Raw genomic sequence first — 21,468 nt, 5'->3', positions numbered from 1 at the left:
TTGAGACGGCAAGAAAACCTTTTTTATGAAACATGGCAACCATTTATTGATTATTTCAACAGTATATAGACAAGTCAACCTCTATTTAAACACGAAATAGTAAAATAGCAGGGTTTTTCCTTTTTTTTTCTTTTCTCTTTATCTTATGTTTTTTTTGTTTCCCTTTTTTGTTGTGGTTGTTTTGATATTGTACTGTCTGTATTGTTTGCTGAAAAAAAGAATTAAAAAAAAGAAGGGATTAAAGGAAAAGCTGGAACAGATGCTACATTGAGGTCCATTTCAGATGCAGGACACCCAGAAAAACAAGAAAATAAGTATTCTTTTAAAATAAATTCTTTTAAATAAGGATGACATTTTGAGGTTTTTTTGCTCCTCCTTCACGCTTAGCAGCGTTTTGTGTTAGTGGTGTCACAGACATGGCTTTGTTTTGTCTACTCGGACGACTCTTGTGAGTCTGTGTCACTTGTGTACAACACAACCCTCTGCTCTACAGCAAACTCTGGCCTGCTCCATTCTGACCGCTCTGCTCAGCGAGTTCTCCAGCTCCAGTAAGACCAGCAGCATCGGCCTCAGCATGGAGTTTCACGGCAACTGCAAGCGTCTCTTCCAGGTGCGTTTCCTGTCCCACATTTCGCAGGATAACTCTATCTTACATTTTTTTCCATCTAAGCCTTTTTCCCCATCTCCTTACCTACAGGAAGATGGCCTGCGTCAGATCTTTATGATGACCATGGAGGTGCTGCAGGAGTTCAACCGCAGAGAAAACCTCAACGCTCAGATGTCCTGCGTTTTCCAGCGCTTCTTGTCTCTGGCCAATCAGGTGCTCAGTTGGAACTTCCTGCCTCCCAATCATATCCTTTTTTTCTACAGAAGAGTTTTATTGCTCTCTCAAAGTAAGTGGAATGCTGTAAAACGGATTTCTCGCGTTTTGTTTTACCTAAGAATGTGCTCATCCTCAAATAGCGCTCAGTCTGTAAATGAAGTAAAGGATTTTATCAGGTTGGAGATTAAGGAGCGTGCATTCCATGCTTGTTTAGTCATGTCTTTGAATCTTTTTACTCGAACATCTACATGAAATGCTGACGTTGGCCATTTTTGCTTTGTAGTTCCTCTTTTGTACACACATCTTTGATTTATTTTCAGTCAGTTGCATTGTTGAGTAAACTGAAGCTCATTACGGCTTAAATCCTGGCTGCCTGGCATCCTCTGGGCCCGTCTGGGGGGATCTGGAGTGAAGCTCGGTGCCAGCCAGAGCCCTGTATCATTTTCAAAGAGGTGTCTGTGTGGCCGGCCCAGCATCGTTCCAACAGCACACTTGTGAGGCTCCCCTTGGCATGCCGGGCGCGCTCAGTTTGATGTGTGTGTGTGTTCTCCGAGGCGTCCTTTCAAGTCTAAGAGTAGCTGGCGTCAATTTTTAGATAACAGTTTAAAGTCGCAAAAGTGCTGAGTGGGTTTGAAACCAGAGAGCAGTTAAGGAACCTCTATGTTTTGGGTTGAGGCAGGTGGCAGTTTATTGTAGCTGGAGGACATATATGGCATCCACTTTGAAAAGTGACATTTTCTTGGATTATTGTAGCTGCAACCCAGATATTTTGGGTGTTTTTGAAGTTTGGTTTGCAGGAAGGAGTGAAGTGATTTATAGGTGTTGAAATCACTGACTCTATAAGAGCGCCGGACTGAGTGAGTGTGACATCACCCACAGAAAACAGTTTACCTTCGGCTCCAACCAATTCAGTCGCCAGTTTATTGATGATAATGACGCTGCCATGTTGGAACTAGAAATAGTCAGTAAGCAGTCTGAGTAGGTCTGAGTATCCTTTTTTTTTGTCAACCACTCTCACCAATCAGGAGTTAGCTTGACCACACCTCTACCACCTGAAAGCAGGGGTCTGGAGAATCTGTCAATGAAACGTTTTGAACATTCTCTAATTGAGACATCTGATTGTCAGTTTATAACTTGAATAACTTGCAATAAAAAAAAAATATCCAGAAAAAAAAATTGAATTGGCAAATATATGTTAAAAAAAGAAGGTAATAGCGCAAGAATAGTTATCCTGACAAATAGAATGACTGTTTATTTCTCTGTAGATGTTTATGGGACCAACGCGTTCTTCCTTTTTGGAACGCCAGGTGGGAGGGGTCACTAAGTCCAGTACAATAGATGAGCCAGAAGAACAGCTCCCAAACCAAGTCTATATCATTTAAAATACACTGTGATTTCAGGTCATCAACTCTCAAGCTACATGCACACCGGGCATGTAGAAGGCGCTAAACATGGGTTCTTGAACGCGCTTTTAACCCAGATGTTTACTCTGGACAAGCAGGGAGGGAAATCGTTTTTTTTTCTTCTACTGTTTACTAGTGCACTCTTGCGAAGTCTTACGAAATGTTGAAGCGATGCAAATCTTGTCACTCTTACTCCAGGCCTTTTTTTTCTTCTTTACAGCTCTATGCAGACATATGAGAGACTTGGAGTAATTTAATTCCAGCCAAGCACAAAGCGCAATATTAATTTCTCCTCTGCAATCATTTTTCAAATGGTTTGTACTTCCATGAATGAAAGGGGATGTCATCCATTCATCACTACCAAATTCAAGTCCCTGATTAGTCAAAGTTTGACCTGGTTTACTTGCAATGCGTGTTTAATGGCTGTTTTTGATACGTAGAGCTCAACAACCGTCATGGAAAGTTGTGTAGCTGTGTGTGAACGTGCGAGTTTAGAAGCCTGAAACGCGCGTTTATGCGTGTTTACATAGACTTTTCATTGGAAGTAGCCACTTGAACAAATGTTGCGTGTTGTGAAGGTAACTTTACTTTAAGTTGATTCAAAGCTTTGTCAATCACCAGCAGATCAGCTCATAAAAATGTAATATTCTATATTTTTGATGCTTTATGCATATAGGTTTTTATTTGTAATTTTAATATTTCCTATGACCTTCAAATCAAACTATATTTATATAGCACTTTTCCTATAAAAACATAACACAAAGTGCTGAAACAAAACGAATAAAATAAATAATAGACAAACAAGCAGAGGAATTAAAATAGAGCCCTCTCCCCAGACCTACACACACACACCCCCACCCCTTTCACACCTCCCACCCCCTAGCTGATGGAGATAGACACTGGGAAATAAGCTGAGCACCAAAACAAAATGTTGGTTGTTGGAACAATAATATTTGGAAACTCCCTCTCTGTGAATAGCTGCATAACCAGCCAAATGGAGCATGATGGGTGGGACCAGCCTCACCTCAGCTAAGTGGTGAGGCAGGTCCCCATCTAGAGCTGCAGTGGCTGAATAGCAGCCGACCCAGAGGGACAAGATACCCCTGAGGAAGATATAAAAACTGTTAAAAGTATCTTAAAATCAAAACCTGGAGCATATGGGGAGCCAATTCAGGGATTTTAAAATTGGGGGGATGTGGGCCCGCCTCCTTCTCTTGGTGAGAACTTGTGCAGCAGAGTTCTGGAGAAGCTGAAGGTCCCTAATGTTAGTTTTTGGAAGACCAAATAATCAATTCTACTGATGATGAAAGCATGCATTAGCAGTTCCATATTGGCAAAGGAGAGTAGTGGGCGGACCCTAGACCAATTGCTAAGGTTATACAAATCAGTTTTAACAGTTTTATATGACGGAAAAAAATAGCTTAGAGTCGAAAATAACACCCAGCTTTCTGACTGTTTCTGAATGTCTTAATGAAAATTCTTTCAGCTTCAGAAACGGTTTCTCTCTCTTAACTTCAGGACCGATAACAGTAATTTTTGTTTTTTTTTCTGGTTGAGCTGCAGAAAATTATTTGCCATCCATGATTTCACCTCTAAAATACATTTAAAAAGTGCTTGTGTCATCAGCAGACATAGCTATGTACAGCTGGGTATCATCAGCATAGTTATAGAAGCTGATCTTCAGTGACATGAAAGGTACTTTAAATTGAATCTATGATAGTTATTTTACAGTTTATTTTGCTGTGAAGGGTGACTTGAACAAACCACACACTTTTTAGACCCACACAGATTCTTATGGGTATTTAGTGACTGCAGTGGGGGAGCCAGTTTAGCTCATGCTGGTTTGCGGCGCCTTCCATCCGTGAAACCCGAGTTCGACTCCGGGCTGCTCCCTGTTCCCTTCTCTACCTCTGCTGGTTCCAAGCCCGGTTTGAGAAGGTTGCGTCAGGAAGGGCATCCGGCGTTAAACATTGCCAAATTTACCATGCGACTTGTGCGCTGTGGCGACCCCTGATGGGAGAAGCCGAAAGTAGAAGAAGGAGTGACTGCAGTGGGGCTCCCTCCTGGCACTTGTTGCAAACAAATAAAGCCGTTGTCCTTGAGTTTCCTGATGTTGAGTTGTCATAAATGTTGTCTACTGTCTCAGCCCATAAAAATAGCTGATGGCTTCCTGGATCAAGTAGCATTCTCCTTGAAATTCAGCGTGTGTGTCCGAAGTCTTAAAGTGTCTGCGCTCTTGTTGAAAAGGAGAGCAGATTAATGCTCACGCCTGGGGGGAGAGGCGGGGCTTCAATGAGTGTGCCCGCCTGTATGCGAGTGTTACCACGTGCCCGTGCCGGTGCGAGTAGACTCGTATGATCGAGATGGTGGGGGAGGACTTTCTAACTACAGAGCTGACAGGGGCCTTCTCTCACAGAAGCAGACTTCAAGCAGTTCAGAGGGTCTTCCAAAGGAATCCAGCAGAGGCAGCATTTGGCTCATCAGTCTTCTGACTCGACCTCTCTCTTCTGTGACACACAGAAGGCTCCCTTGCTCTCTGGATGAAACTCTTCACTCACCATGGGGCTTGGCTCTGGCTGGGGTCGTGGTCTGGCCTGCAGGCTGTGGCGGCAGTCAGGTGCTGTAAACGCCACAGCTGTCTCCGTGATCCTGCATTAACCTCTGTTTGTGGCTGCCGTCTTTGGTATGCAGAGTCCTTCTGCTCCAAACCGTTTCAGGGAAGATCAGTGTGTTTCCGCCATTCCTGTGTCCTCCACAGATCACCTTCGCTTCAGTTTCAGCTTAAATCTCACCACAAAATTTTCAGAAGTTAAAGTTTATGAAAATAAAATAATAGGAGCAGATTTGACTAATGTTGCAAAGTTTTTCTGAACAAATCACAAAAAGCTTGGTCAGTCATTTGAACTCTGTAAATAAAGAAAAGAGGGCAAATTATTTATCATACCATCAAACTATGTGCAGCTAGGTCAGGAGTGTCCAAACTCTTTGCAAAGAGGGCCAGATTGAATGAAGGGAAGATGTTTATAATAACATTAAATGCAAATTAAATTAACTTTTAACTATATTTTTTGCAGTGGGGTAGGCTTTTCAATAGAACAAAAACAAATTTAAATGAATTTTTACCAAAATTACTTTGAATTTCTGATATGTAGACCAGAAATAAAAGAAAGTTTGTCTAAAAAATAACCTTTTGTCCACATTTAATCTGGGTTCCTATGAAATAGAATATTATTCAATATTAAATGCTCACTGCAAACTTCCAAATTAGTCTTATCTAATTTAGAAGTACAAACCACTGTGGTTTAGAGAAACAAATCTGTTCTTCTCGTTTGGTCTTTGGGGCCCTGAAGGTCAAGTAGCCAAAGGTTGTTGCCATATATTTACAACTGCTTATAACGTAATTCAGCCAATCGCAATTAGAAAATTGTAGTTGTTAGAGAAAGTGTGGGCTACATACTATTTATTTCCTGACAGGAGCCTAAGAAATCAAAACACCAGCCACATTTGGCCCCCCAGGCCAGACTTTGGACATGCCTGAGCTAGGCAATACAAAGGCCTGTTTTACCACCACTAAACAGTTGACTTAAAATTCTTCTATTGGCTTAAAATATATATATATATAAATATATAAATAATATATTTATAAATAGGATTCTTTCTTTTAAAGTCATGTCTTAACTCATGTTCTCTGGGTTTTGGCTCATTTTAGCCCCGGAAACATTTAAACTCTGTGTAAATACCTATTTGCTGCAAGATACAAATATTTTCTGAGGGCTTTAGGTTTTTGATTTTTATAATACAGAGAACACCTGTTTAGTTTCCTTTGTAATTTGTTTACATAAGATGCACAACACATTTTAATTTACATTTCATCACATAAATGTAAACATGCTTGCTTAAAGCCCAAAGTTTAGATGTTGTCTCTAAAAGATTTTATAGAATTTTTTTTTTTTTTGTTTATGCACAATGATCCAGACATCTTTCCTACAGAGAATAAATCTATAAAAGCACATAGAAGACCCTCAACCTGCACACACACAGTATCTCCATCCATCTACATAGAAATGAAACTAATGAAATGTGAATTCACATGAAGCAAAACAGTTTGTGGAATATTACACTATAACGCTATATCTAATTGCATGATTAAAATGTCTATGTGCAGGTTCCATCACACTCTTTTGTCAGCTAATACGGAGATGACCAAAGAATTTATGTCACCCCTAACTTTTGATGAGCTTTGTGAACAGGACACACTTCAGGAAATCAGTGATGGAGACGAGAGTAGGCCAGCAGATCTCCAGCATGTCTCCATCACTGATGGAGACATGGTGGAGATCTGGTTTTCTAGCTTCTCAGCACCAGCAGTCTCATAAAAATATATATTTGGAAATATGTTTGCAAAAATAATTTTAGACTTGTGCAACCATTTAGCTTTGCATCTTTAAAGACCCACTCCGAACATCTTTTGTTTTACTGTAAAAGTGTTTCCAGTGGTCTTTTAATCATGATTGTCATGTGTTTAACCGAATAATAAAAGCCTGTAGTTTTCAAGGACATACAGTACAGACCAAAAGTTTGGATACACCTCATTCAAGTGTCAGAGGCAAATTATTAGAAACTTGCCTCTAAGTTATGGGTGGGACTGTTGGTGCGGCGCAAGCTTTGCCCCACTTCCCATCACCCATCTGTGTACATGCGCTCCCACTAGCTTATAGCCCCTTACAACCCCAATCTAGCAGTTGTCGCCGATCTAACATTAGCGGTGCAACAAAAATGGTGAGCAAAATTAAAGCTATCCAGCCATACAGGTTTGATCCAGATTCCAGCTCAGGCGAGGAAAACAAAGGATTTAGTGGTCTACAAGTGGATACATCACAGTGGAGCAGAGCAGGGAGCATGTGGCCCATTTTCTGTGATAAGTTCTGTTTAAAAACATTTTTTCATCTGCTCCTGATTCCCAATGATTTTAATAGAGAAACACTCAGAAATGCAAATTTGAGCTTAATATTCTTTATATATGTCTTCCATTGCCAGACAAATGCCACAAAAATGTTTTATAAACACCAAAAATACAATTTTCATCAATAGGTCTTTAAAGATCACCACCTAATAGAATATAAACCTAAACCAGGTCGTGCCTTATCGCTGCCACATCTGTTGTTTTTTGTTGTTTTTTTTATGTGTTTTAAAGTCTAGCAGTTGTCCAGACTCATCTCAGGTTCCTCCTTTTTGCTCTCAGGGGTCAGTTTCTGAGTTTTGTGGCCCTTAGGTTAAGGTTGGGATTAGAGACGGTGGGGGTGTAAATCATTGCGTGCCTTGGCCCTGACCTATAATCTACAGCCACTACTGTCTAAACAAATGTGGGGGCAACAAACAACTGCCCTAAAACACTGATGAAAGATCTGTCAGTCATTTTGCCATCTTTACATGGATGTTTGTTCCATAATCATCTACATAGTTCACTGCAGCACGCTTTACCCTTCATCAAGACTGCAGCAGGTGCTGTGCTTACTGCTCCGAGTCTTAATTTTTCCTTAATCATTCTTCTTCTTTCAAATTAAGAGCCTAGCCTTGAACGTTACTTTATTATTAGTTGAGTCCAATGCAGTAAGAATCGGCAACAGCTGCTGTCTTAACAGATGAGGGGCCAAACAGTGGATGGAAGTAGGGAAAGAATGGCTGGGGGGCAGGTGATTGAGGAGGTATTCTTGGCCTGTTATTTCACATGGCGGGGCTGCAGGACTCGCTTGTGGCAGGATATGTCACTTAAACCCAGCCACGCGCCTTAGCATAGCGCTGCAGTCTTTACACCGCCGCCGGCAGATGCTCCACCTTCTCCTCCCGTGCAGTAGAAGCAGACTCTGCTAGGATTAGGAAGAATGATTTGAGAATAGCAGAGGAGCTCGCTAAGCTATGCTTCTGCAACATAAAGGTCAATCCATCTCCCAAAATGTTAATGAACTTTTTATAGAAGATAAAAACGAATATTTTATTGTTGTTTTTAAATATAATTTTTTAGAAATTTGAAGTGATCTGCTGTTTCTGTTGGGATGCTTTATTCAACCTAGATGAAATAGTTTAAAGTAAATTTAACAGTGGTTGCAAAGTGCAAAGACAAGTACTACGTTAAAACTATAATAAAAGAACAATAGATAATAGATCTTAATTACACTAAAACATACGGATCGTTTCTAAGAGTCAAATAGTGTAAATTTGACTAAATTAGGCCTTAAAAACCATGAAATTATCTTAAACTCTGAGAAAATGGCTTTTTGTCTGATCAATGCAATACGTTTGCTTCTATGAAAGAAAATAAATGTTAAGATTTAGTTAAAAAAATTAACATTTGTGTTGGTTATTAAGCGAATTTTATTTGCTTTATTTGCTTTATTTATTGCTAATGTTGCTTTAAGCTGATACTTTTTATATTAAATGTTTATAGCAGCAATTTATTTTATATGGGATGTGTTTGAGTCAGGGAATAGTCATTTTGCTGTTTAATTTATTACATGATTCAGTATATTTGTTCAACTAGACATTATTTTCATTATTTACTCCCCACATTTCTCCTGGTGGTTTCAGGTTGGCGTTGGTGTCCGGCAGCAGACCCGCCATCAGTTTAGAAACGTGTGTGGGAATGGGACTGTAGTGCGCTAAGAAGGAAGTAAAGCAATAAATTAGTTTAGGCCATTTATACCTTTCAATTTTTCGCTGCTTTGAGGATTTTCTTCAGTGCAATTTTGCTTGTTTTTAAAAAAAATCTTTTTTCTTTCTTTCAATTTTTTGAACGGTGCATTGCGTTCTGCGTCCTGATTGGCTGTTCACCTTGTCATTTCAATCTCCTCCATACTGTGATCAGTTTGTCACATCTACATAAATCTTTGATCACAATTAGATATTTTTCATTCTGTGATACTGGACTTGTTTTTTTTATAAAGGTTTGAACTTGGAGAGTTTAAACAAGACAGAACATTGTGAAAAAGTTCATATCTGTCTGAGAAAAGGGTAGAAAGTGTAGTGAGGGGTTTGAAAAGGCCTTAAATCATCTGTAATTCTACTTTGCAGATTTCAGGATCAGGGGTTATTTTTAGAATTTAACCTCAGCAAAGTAAAAATGAGGGAACACTGTACTCTATATTCTTGTAGCTTCTGTGAGTTTACCTTGATGATCTGTCATTTTATGATGGCCAACTCAGTTAGGTTGGTGCAGATTAAAATTCTTTTTAATAGGGTTATTACATTTTTGGTAAATTCTTTAAAACTCAGATCATAATCAGTACAAGATTAGCTGCTTTTTGGGGCAGTTTGGCACTTTTAAGTCCCACTCCAAACCGCTTTTGGTCTATTCTAAAAGTGTTCTTGTAGTTATGGTCTTTTAGTTATGATTATGCTGTTTTTAGCCAAAATCAAGAAAACCTGGGTAGTTTTCTAGGACAAAGTTTCTGCAGGGCAGCAGGAGTTTATTAGAAATTTGCCTCTGAGTTGTGGGCGGGACTGTTGGCGCAGACCAGCCCTTCCAATAAAAAAGAGCTCTCAGTTTACAGTTTTTTTATTTTAATAAAAAAGTACTCAGAAATGCAATATTGAGCTTCATTTTCCTTTATAAATGTCCTCCATCATCAGAAAAGTGCCACAAAAACATGCTAAAAACCCAATTTTCATTGGAGTGGGTCTTTAACTTTTCTTTCATTTAGTCATAAAAAGTGTAATTGGAGCAGAAACCCAAAGCTGAGAGGCTGCTAGGTTTCGCTTTATTGTGGCTTTTATGGACAACTTCTATTGTCCAGACTTTGAGTCTGGTTAGTCCTGTGTCTGTTGAGTGGGTCTTAGCACGGCAGTGAAAAGCTAACATGCCACATTAGTTATACTTGAGCCTGCTTGAACGATGCAGATAGTAGCAGGTGAGCTCTTTTTAAAATCCCATCAAACCCACAACCACATGTTGGCGTCACTCTGTACATTACTCATCATGGCGGTATGTACACTAGACACAGTGTGTACTTCTTTTTCAGAATGGAAAGTCGAGCTGTGATTAGTTTCACGTGTCCCTGTTTTTTTCTTCATCCGGAGGTGTTTGAGTTTACAGTAGATCAACGGGATGTAGTTTCATGCAGATTTTTGGTGCTGAGCAAGCTTTTTTAACACAAACAACTCACAAATTACATACATGTGTCCAATAAAGCCGTTTCATTGGACACATGTTGGTAATTATACATCTGAGGCCTGGCTTTTCCTTCATACTGGTCCTTGGATTTAATCTCCAGTAACAAAAAAAGGGGGGATGTAGCTTTAAGTGTGAGCTTTGATAAACAAAAATGTAACAAATATTACAGTAGCACCATTCATTCATAAAATCAACATTTATTCAATAAATAAAAAAAACACTTTAAAAAAATAAACCAATCAAAGGTAGACACATAGAAGCATTTTAAACAAAGACATTAGAAAAACAAAGTTCTAAGTTTCACTTTCAGAGACATTCATTTCTTTAATTGAATGATTTGAAGTATCCACATAAGTGGCACGTTTCCAGAAATGCAGTCAAAATTTTTTAAGAAACACATTTAAAACTATCAAAAGGGTTGATTATTTTGTAACTTTGGGAACCGCTGATAAACATCACGCAAATTTACTCTGCCTATAGAGATGACAGATATTTATTTTTATCACATAGGTTTAAAGACAGGGCTGGAGTTTTTGTTTTATTTTTTCAAAAGTGTCTTGAGTTCTTTTATTTGATTTGAACTGCTTTATTTCTAGCAATCAAAGCAAGAATAATGCACAAAACAATACAATCAGCAGTAATACATTCATGCAAAGAAAGATCAAATTTAGGATTTGAAGATCATGATGGATATAGACTGGCTTATCTTTAAGTATGCATTCAGATGAATTGAATTTACAGCCAGTTATTTTAATAAGATTTACTCTACATACAATACTATGATTATTTTAAATAGGCATTCATTTTTTTCATTTTAATAAAAGCCCAGTTCTGTTTTTATAGTGTTTTACTATTGCTTGTGGATTTTTCACAGTTTATAGCGACAGGTTGTTGTTATCTATTGGAAGCAGATTGGAAGAGGCCTCTGAGGGAATCTGCTCTCTGGTTTCATGTGTAACATCAGGAGCTTTTGCATTTTGCCCATTATTTATAGCTGCTTGTACAGCCCCGCTCTTGTTTTCACTCCACTGCAGACCGTCACATTAGTTTAGTGCTTTTGAAACAATGGCTCTAAAATTGTTACCCCGACCAACAACTGTATGTCCAAAATTACTTGACATTTCTTCCACAATGTTTACAAGGCACAACATCCCATTGCAAATACTGACACATCATTAGATGTTGGAAAAAAAAGAATCTCAAATGGAAGAGGTTCACTCCTTCACCTTCTTTGATCACTGCCCTCAAACAAAACTTGTTCTGCAGCAGTCCTGGACTGCAAGGACCAGATTGATTTTGCAATTCTTTCTTACTGTTTGAGCCAAAATTTCATCCCTGACACATACTCAAAAATCCAATAAAATGTGCACACTACTACTACTACTACTACCCGGTGAACATACATTTTGGGCACAGTACCGGGTAGCGCCAGCAGGCCACACAATGCCACTCGGAGTTTTATTTTACATTTGTGTTTTCTGTCCTTTTAAGCTACATTGTTTTTAACTTGACCTTCTTGTAAATGAGGACATTTTTTGTAGATATATAACTTTTTTTATTTATTTATTTATTTATTTATTTTTTTAACTTGTCCTGTCCAACAGCTAGGCAGGCAGATGAGAGCTGAGGGCCTCTTGTGTTGGACATATTTTACTTTAACAACAGGGGTTATTAATCTTCAGACAAACCAAAGGTGTGACTGAACAAACCCCTTTTGTAATTGAGGCCAAACTTTATTCATTTCAACCATGATTGAAAATCTTTGGTGTTGGACCGGACGGAAAAGGAAAGAAGGGAAGAAGAGGGAGGGATGTCAGAGAGGGGGGGGGGGGGGGTAGTGAAAGGGGGGGGGTAAGACCATGAAGCAGCATAGAGCAGACAGGTTTACTGGTTGTTTATCGTTACGGTACGGTTCAAATGTAGTACAAAAAGGGCGGGGCCTGTTCACACACACTCAAATATTATCAACACACCTGCTAGCTGCAAAAAATGTTCACATGTCAACATGTACACAAAACAGATAGTGTTCACGAACGCATACCTATGCCTTTAAACCAACTAGTGTGAAATCTTTCATTCCTTCAATCATGCAAACTATAAGTGCAAAGGTGAGCTAACACCTGTGCTCAGGTGAGTGTTTATGTTCTTCTAAAATGGATGGTGGAATGTGAAAAGAAAGAGGAGGAACGCCCAGCCACCCCCACACCCAGACCCCTTTTAACTTTAACTTTTTTTAAAGTTAACCATTGCGCCCTCTGTTTTTGGGTGTCATGAGGCATTTAGTTCACTCATCAACAGGGGTCGTAGGTTAGGTTTTTGCCTGAGTGTCCTGCTCTGACTGTCTTATCTGCTTATGTACATTTTATTTCTTTAGGTTTGTAAATGTTCTTGCATGTGTTCATGTTCATGCACCTTTGTCTTTTAGTATGAGCCCCTTTTGCAAAAAACTTGACTTGAATCGGTTTCCTGTAGTCTGCTGTTGTTTCAAAAAAATAATTGAAATGAATTTATCTGAACTAAATTAAATTTGATGCTTTGTTACGCTGCATTTTTATCCTCGACTCCAACACCAAAAATAGTTATAGAAACCATAAATGTAAAGGATGGAGCACTTATCCTTTACATTGTCTTTGAAAGTACAAGTTTTTTTAAAGAAGTACTACTGCATAGTAGCAGCCACTGAACCTTTTAGAATGGTTGGACTTAATGAAAATGCCATCTTTTGAAAACCATTAGCTTGGAGCCAAGTTCAAAGCAAACCAGAGAATACAAATTGTTGTAGCTCCTTAAACTAAATCACTGAAATAGCAATTTGACATGTTTTCTATGTCAAAAAAATCCTAATACTTTATAGTAAATAAAAACGTGGTGTCATTTATGTACCAGAAGTTTTTCTGCCTTTTCTAAATCTTGATTTAGTGTCATAGATCTTAACCCCTGACCTTATCCAGAGCCGGTTTGTTTTTGACATTTTAGCAACATAGCCAAATGCTGCAACAAAGAAAAGAAAAAAAACATGTCAAGACATTCTGAAGACTCATTCTCAGTTTTTGAAATGAGTTTTTAGCATTCTAGTTTCTTATTCTGATCCTGAATTGCATATTTCTACTCATGCAAGAGCTTTTCCAACATTGGGGTCTGATATTCTTGGGTATCAGAGTGTCTGGATATTTTCTACAGAGATGGAAACTTTTGTGACTGACTTGTGTCACATGATCATGTGTCTTTTTCTTTCTTATGTTCTTTTTAGTTTTTTTTAGTTTCTTATAGTTTAAGAAAATAAAATATTTAAAAAAATTTGAGTGAAATCCTTTGAATATAATTCCACATCGTCTTCCTTTTAAAAACAGAACAGTAAGAGGTTCTCCACGTCACTCAGACTATTTTCAGACTTGAAAGCCTAGCTGCTCTAACACACACACACACACAAACACACACACACAGACATCAACATTTATAAACACAAACACTTCTTTAACAGGTGGCAGTTTTTGTGCCGAAACGTGTGGCATGGCGTGTTGTGGTGGGGCGTGTGCTTGGGGAGTGACTGTTGGCTGGCGTCTGAGGAATGCGTGACCTTCCCGGCTACCGTCGCTGTTTGGCTTTGATCAGACATTCCTCTGGAATTTTCCGCCCTCTGCTGTCGCCGAGCCACAGAGCAGTGATGTGGCTTTCTGTGGGTGACGTAGTGCATGTGTGTTAAACTCACTCTTTATAAAAAAAAATACATTCATTCATTAAAAACAAAATAATGTGTTGGAATTAAATATAGCATTAGGATAAAATGTTATTACAATGAAAATTATTTGTAGAAAACTACACTTAGTAGGAGAATTTAGTGTATTTATCGTCTGTAAGATAAAAAAAATAACTTTTATAAGATAGATTAAACAGTTTCCAGACAATAATAATGTGTTGAAGAGCTTACATTTACATTTTTTTTTTTTGCTTTAGGGAAATGTAATTTGTCAGAAATGTTGACTGAGCATTTTGTTTCCTCAATCAGTAAAGATTGGTTTAAGTTGCAGCAAATTAAGCTGAAAAAGAGTTTTGTAGTTAGAATGCTTAGCAGTTCATCTTCACACCGGTTTGTGCTCTAACAGTGCTATGAGAAAAATAATCTCAAGCAATTCAAAATGAAAAATAAATTAGAGTTTAGCTCATCAGTAACATACTGTACGTTAAATTTAAGTGTAAAAATGTTTTTTTAAAGCTTGACTTTGACCCTTGGCATTGTATGTTTTTACCAGAATTCGTAATTAGATAAGTGCCTATATATCTATCAAAATCTACCTGATTTTATTCATCAAAAATTGCAGGTTGTTTCTTTTCAGACTTTTGTCTAAATTAGACAAATTGAAATAAGGAGGTCTTAAGTATTACAATAGAGAACTAAACATCAGAATGTTTGATTTTTCAATAAAAAAATAAATAAAGTCAAAGTGGAGCCTAAATCAGCATGCATCTGCTAAATGGGGACAATTCTGAAAGAAAACAATTTCAGTTCAATTTAAGCTTAGCATCAAATGAACCATCTGGGTTTTTCCCCATGAAAGACCCACTCCAATCAAAATGGCGTTTTTTGTGTTTTAAACATGTTCTGTAGCATTTTTCTCATGATGGAGGACATATGTAGAGAAAATGAGTCTTAAAATTGCATTTCTGCGTATTTCTTTATTCTAAAAGAAAAAACGTAGTTTGCAAAAGTGTGTATTTGTGTCATACCGTTCTGGGTGGGCAACATCCCCCACGGCTGGATAGCTCCAATATTTATCGCCATCTTTGTTGCACTGGTAATGTTAGGCTGGGGGTGTGAGGGGGACTCGGCTAGCAGAAATGTGAGTAAACGGATGGGTGATGGGAAGTGGGGGTGGGGTTGCTTGGCACCAACGGTGAACTCAGATGGGAATTTCGAATGAACTACTGCTGTTGAAGCGACATAATTATAATTAAAAGACCATTGGGACACATAGAAAATGGATCAAAGATGATTGCAGTGGGACTTTGTTTTCTTAGTGGCTGCAGCAGGCTTCCAGACATGCAGATCTACTCTTTGGACTCATTACCTTACTAGATTTCTTATCAAAAGCTTTGCTGATTGGAGTTTGATTAGCTAATTGGGACATAATTAGAAGAGCCGTTGGCTCAGTGGGAGGAGCTGCTGTTTTAATAGAAAGAGCTTTGCTCTGAATGAGCAGTTTCTGCCTCAGTTCTCGGGTTCCAGAGCAGCAACTCGCCGCATTGGGCAATGAACACGCAGAAAAGCACGTCAGCTGATCTTATTTGAGCATGTGGCTTTCATCATGAGGTAAGGGGTTTTTTGGGGATGAAAAGGGGGGCGCTTGATTGTGGCGGAGAAGCGAGAAAACGTGATTGATGTGTGCGGTGTGTTGTGGGTGTGTGACATGCTTTCATCATGGAAAAGGGTGTGTGTTGGGGCAGCAGAGAGGTCTGCGCGGGATGACCTTGTGAAAAAGCTTGTTGTGCATGTGTTTTGGAAGTTTGGGAGAAAGAGGGGAAGTGTTGTGGTTGTGTAATTAGATATTGTGTGTCGGTGGTTTGTGAAATGCTTGCAGTGAATGTGGAGAAAGTTTGCAATAAGGAGGCGGCTTTCTGGAGAAAAAGCAGAGAAATGAGCTTTAAAGAAGAAAGCTGTAAAAACATTTTAATTGCCTGAAGGGTTCTAGTAAAAGAGATGAGTTCAGCCTGAAGACGGTGTGTTTTAAAAGAGAGCTAGGACGGGGTAGCTTTGGTCTTGAAAAGCGTTTAGGAGGAGAGCCGAAGCGATTGGCTGGGGGGGTGGGAGAGAGACTTTTTCAAGCCAGTGAGGAGTCTGGAAGACTCCTTGTGGAGGAGTGGAGTCTGGATTGGCCGAGGCACACCAGGGTTGCGAGTTTAAGACTTTAGGAAGCAGATGGAAGAAAACTGAGAGCCGAGGGCTTGCAGGAAGAGAGAGGGGTGAACGAGAGGACAAGAAGGGAAGAGGGTGTCGGGCGAGTCTGAGGGTAAAGACTGGAAAAAGCTGAGGGAGGAGTGGAGACGTTTACTGAGGGATGAGGGAAAAAAAGCTATATATTCTGTTTGGGTTGAAGCTGGAGCAGATGAACGCTGACGGAGGAGAAAGTAGTTAAGACTACATAAGACAACAGTGATAGAAGAAAAAACAGTGGATTTGAGTTAGACAGCGTCAATGAGAGGAAGAATCAGGCCTCTGCAATTGTCTGCTTTCAGCCACAAGATTCCCACACAGTCTAGAATACCCCGTGAGAAGGAACTTAGTGACAGGAGCCGGTGACTGTGGTACTCCTCCTCTTCCTCCTCCTCTTCATTGTGCTGTTGTTGGCCTTAACTGGTGGCGAATCACTGGGGCGCCACTACATCGCCATGTTCGAGGCCACGCAGAACGTCACGCTCAAGCCTACAGAGTCCTGGAGGGAAGCACTGCTGGATACCCGGGTCATGGACCTCTTCTTCACTGTGAGTTATCTTTGTTTGACACCCATCTTCTTTGACTTAAATGACCTTTGAATGCATTTGAAAACAGTGGTCCCCGACCACAAACAGGTAGTACAGAGAAAAAAAACCAAACCCACATTTTCCCATTTTGGTTTTAATCTGATTCTGAAGGATGTTTCATTTTGGAGAACTACTAGATTCTTCCCACCACATCCAACCCATTCCTGTCAAGTTGTTCAGTCAAGTGTCAAAAATACATCTGCTATACATCCATTGTTTAAAGCAGCTGCGCTGAGCCCAAGCTAGCAAAGTTAACAATAAACAAGCATATTTGGAAAGATTCTTAGCAGCAAAGAGTCATTGAGGAAACGGAAAACAGAAAAATCCATTAAAGAGACAAAAACCAGGAGTCTTCACCTCAAATACGAATTTAATCCATAATATTCAGCAACCGGCTAGCTAATGCTATGAGAATGCTGCTAATAAAGTTGTTCAAACGGTAGATTCAGATTTATAATGATATTAAAAAGATACCAGTTATAGCGAACGTTATTTATTTTTTTGTATTTATCCTTAAAAGTCCGATGAAGCTGAAGTTGGAACCTAATTCTTTTTAGCTTCCACTTTGACAGTTATGGGTTAAGGGAAAATGTATTTCCGATTTTAATCCTTCATCCATGTGCAGATATTTTACAGGGGATGAAAAGAAACTTTACCCTAAAAGTTTAGGGAAACTAAAAGCTGAAAAAAACAACAACAATCTGACGACCATTTCAGCCTCATACAGGCCAGTCTGTGAAAAAGATTGTCTGATATTCAAATAATAACAACGATAATAATGGTTTATATTTTTCTGCACTTCTCCAGACACTCAAAGCACTTACATTGTGTCCATTATTCATTCTCTCCTCATTCACACATGGTGATGGTAACTACTGATGTAGCCACAGCTGCCCTGGGGCAGACAGACAGAGGCGTGGCTGCCAGTTCTCCACTACGGCCCCTCTGACCATCTCGGGTACATTCATGCACATTCACACACCAGTGGACCCTTCGATCACTGGACGACTTGCTCAACCACCTGAGCCAAACCGCTACGTGGCCTAGAAAAGTTTGGAGACCACTGTTTTAAAGAACAAAAAATCTTACACTATAGGTAATGTCTGTTCATAGTTTCACTCTTATCTTCAGTTTCATAAATTCCAGGTTTTGTCCTCCTTACTGTGTAAACTGTCATAACACCAAGACTCCTGTTTGAATAGCTATAAGTTTGAAATGGGCAGAGGACCGGAACAAACTACTCATCTTGTCCTCCTTTTAAACCCTGTCCATCAGCAGATGCAGCTCAGTGCCGATTGCAGCTGCATCCCATGCAGCTCAGCTCCTAAACACCATTGTTCCAAACGCCATCCACATGCTGGTCCTCTGAGTTTTCTTACAGAACTTCAGACTCTTAATGTTTAACTTTTTTCTCATTTCTTTACTTGTTCTGTGGCTTGGGGGGAAGGCTACTGTCTCCCAATCAAAGGGTTGGTGGTTTGAAGCCTTATTTGCCTCCGGTGGGTTTAATTAAGCTGCATGACCCCTTGAAACACACACCCCCACACACACACACACCCCCACACACACACACACACACACTCACTTTTGTTGTGTGAATATGTTTACAAGGAAATAGATGAGAACCAGCATTAAACTGCTTTGAGTGCCAGAGTTTAGAAAAGTGTTGTACAGGTGCCAACGGTTCACCCTTTAATGGATTTGTTCCTCTCATCCTGCATCTGGAACATCACTGGTCTAGTCTGGGGTCTATAACCTGACATGACCCACTTTAATCCCTCCTTAGTGGCTCTCTGGTTGAAGAATAGACAAATGTTTTTTTATTTTAAAAAGTATTTTATTTTCTTAAACTATACAATACATCAAAACAAACTTCAACCCATTCACAAACAGTTGAAGCACATATCACTCTGCCAGGACCCTGACTACAGTACCCATAAGCCTCGTTTCCACTGAGCCGTTCGGTCCTGTTTAGAATGGTCCAGGGAATTCAGGAGAGCGTTTCCGCTCAAAGTTGGAGCGTCACGACTCATGCGGGGTGAAGCTAACAACAACAAAAAAGGAGGTACTTCATATCTACAAAGCAGTTCATGTTTTTTGAGAGAGGATTGTGGGCAGCGGGGAAAACAACCACTTTCTTGGGGCTTTCTTTGGTTGGACTGACCTTCAGCCAATCAATGGGCTTCAACAGTAGCTCCGCCCTCACCAGTCTGTTCCATTTTTCTATGGACCTACAACCAACCAGGGCCCAAAAATTGGTCCATTTTATAATGGAAACGCTCAACTCTGGACTGGACCAGACCGTACCACTCAGTGGAAATGAGGCTTTAGTGTTCAGACAATCCATCACGCAGAGCAGCTTTGTACTTTACCAAAGTCAAACAGACAGATTTTGACAGATTTTTTTTCTGTGTACCACAGAAAATCAGTTTGAGGTCAGAAAGCACAACCAGAATTCATACTTAAGGCGCACCAGATTATAAGGTGGACAGTCTATCATTGAACAAAATTCAATAATATGGTATGGTCCAAAAAAGTTCTAACGTCATTTTAGTCTGTTAGATTTGTGGCTAAAAGGCACTAGTAATCTAAAGTGTGCATAGTTTATTTTATTTAATCACTGTTGACATCACACTACCTACTAGATTTTCTGGAATAAGATGATCCGATGTGGTACAGGGTGTCTTTTTTTTTTTTTTTTTAAAGGAAGTCATGTAAACCTCTGTCAAAAGGTATGAGCTATTTCAAATTTAAAAAATGTCTTATTTTCCTGCAAAAAAATCCCAGCATTTTATTTCTGTTTATCATAATGGCAACATTAACATAATCCTCCAAACCTTTTTTTTAATCAAAGTTCTTAACAAATGTGAGACTGCAGTCAAGGATTGACTACAACCTCCATTTTGACGAATTCCCTCTCAGATTTTATTCTGATAACTTGTAGTTTCATGCCATTTTAAAAATATATTTACCTGATTTCACTCATCAGATATTTAAGCTTCAAGCCTTCATGCTTGAACATCCAAAGATCTGCAGCCCATGACTGAAGGATTGTTCTTTAAATTGTCCTACATCATTCCCATTGACTGTATAAGAGAACTGGACTGAGTGAGTGTGACGTCACACATAGAAAGTGGTTTCCTTCCGGCCCCAACCAAATAGTCAATTCAGTTGCCATGTTTTTGTGATACAGAGCAAGAATGGTTATTCTGACGAATAGAACGCCGGGGGGGAGGGGTTACTCCCTCCAGTTCTTATATACAGTCAATTGCTTGAATTTGGTTTAAACCACAGTTAGGATGAACTGTCTCGTTGTATTCTCTTGTGTTTAACCAGCTTTACATCACTCATTTACACCATTTTCAGCTCAAATTTGAGTGGTGATTAAATGCGGCAGCAACTTTTGTTGCTGCACCAATACTGCAAAAATATTGCTGCCATTTTTGACCAAAGTTGATACATATTCTGTTTTCATGTATTATTTTCAAAAGTCCTGTTCAGTTCCCTCTTCACTCATTTGTCTTGCTCTTTGGAACAGAAATGCTCAGTTTCCCTTTGCAATAATACATTTAGGACTTTTCCTCTGACAAAGAGTTGATCCTTACACAGAGCAGTTACTGTTCAGTTTGACTGCACACAGAGGTGATGGAGCCCAGGAGACATTAAATGGGAGGCTGACAGACATCCACCCACTGAGTGATGGTGGCTCTCCAGAACCACTCCACAAGCCTAAACACCATATCTCTAAAAAAAAAAAAAAAAAAAAAAAAGTTTGATTGATCCAAATCAATGCCTGCTGTCGGATATTTTTTGTTTGAAACACTGTCATACTTGCTCTGCCGTGGTGGCTCGCATTTAATAAAAATGCTTGTCATGTTTAAGTTGCTGGTTTTTCTTTGTGGAATCTGCAGGATGTGCTTGATGCTAGTTTCAGCTTTCAGGCCTCTGGTTTCTTTTACTGCGGCATTTGGAGAAGCTCAAATGTTTGTTTTTGTGATGCTGCTTCGATACGGACAGCTGCTGGTGTGTGTGTGTGTGTGTGTGTGTGTGTGTGTGTGTGTGTGTGTGTGTGTGTGTGTGTGTGTGTGTGTGTATGTGTGTGTATATGTTGCAGCAGCGTCTTTTTCTTGTTGTGATGTTTGCATTTTTGCACTTGAACATGTCAGCCTTTGTAGGAGAGCGTCATCTTGAGTGTTGTAGATACATGTGTGTTGTTCCATGTGTTCCTCTGCTGTCTCAGCTGCTGCGTCTCCTCGCCTGTAAGGGCCAACAGGCCGGCCAGACTAATTGTGTGGTAGAGGGGGGGAGCCTGAAGGCACGTGTCACTAGGGTCACAGTCCACTGCGGCCTGTGGCAGGATTAAACCTCGGCTCTGGGATTAGGGGCCCCTGTTAACAACCACAAAACCTAACAATATCACAGGCGTGTTGGCTTGTGGAGTGGTTCTGGAGAGCCACCATCCCTCAGTGGGTGGATGTCTGTCAGCCTCCCATTAAATGTCTCCTGGGCTCCATCACCTCTGTGTGCAGTCAGTTAAGGAGTGTTTTCAAGGCTTAGTT

At 39.6% G+C, this 21,468-nt stretch overlaps 1 protein-coding gene across 1 annotated transcript in view; it reads left to right on the top strand.

Moving 5' to 3' along the window:
- xpo4 (exportin 4) overlaps nucleotides 1–21,468 on the top strand; it is a 71,488-nt gene that overhangs the window by 12,834 nt on the left and 37,186 nt on the right. Inside the window, exons 5-7 of the mRNA XM_023950593.1 lie at nucleotides 494–610; nucleotides 698–851; nucleotides 16,758–16,870. Coding sequence (XP_023806361.1) covers nucleotides 494–610; nucleotides 698–851; nucleotides 16,758–16,870 — 384 coding nt within the window. The remainder of the gene's footprint in view (nucleotides 1–493; nucleotides 611–697; nucleotides 852–16,757; nucleotides 16,871–21,468) is intronic.

This window comes from Oryzias latipes, chromosome 21 (genome assembly GCF_002234675.1).
Source record: "Oryzias latipes chromosome 21, ASM223467v1".
Lineage (NCBI taxonomy): Eukaryota > Metazoa > Chordata > Actinopteri > Beloniformes > Adrianichthyidae > Oryzias > Oryzias latipes.
This window is presented reverse-complemented; position numbering and strand designations above follow the sequence as displayed.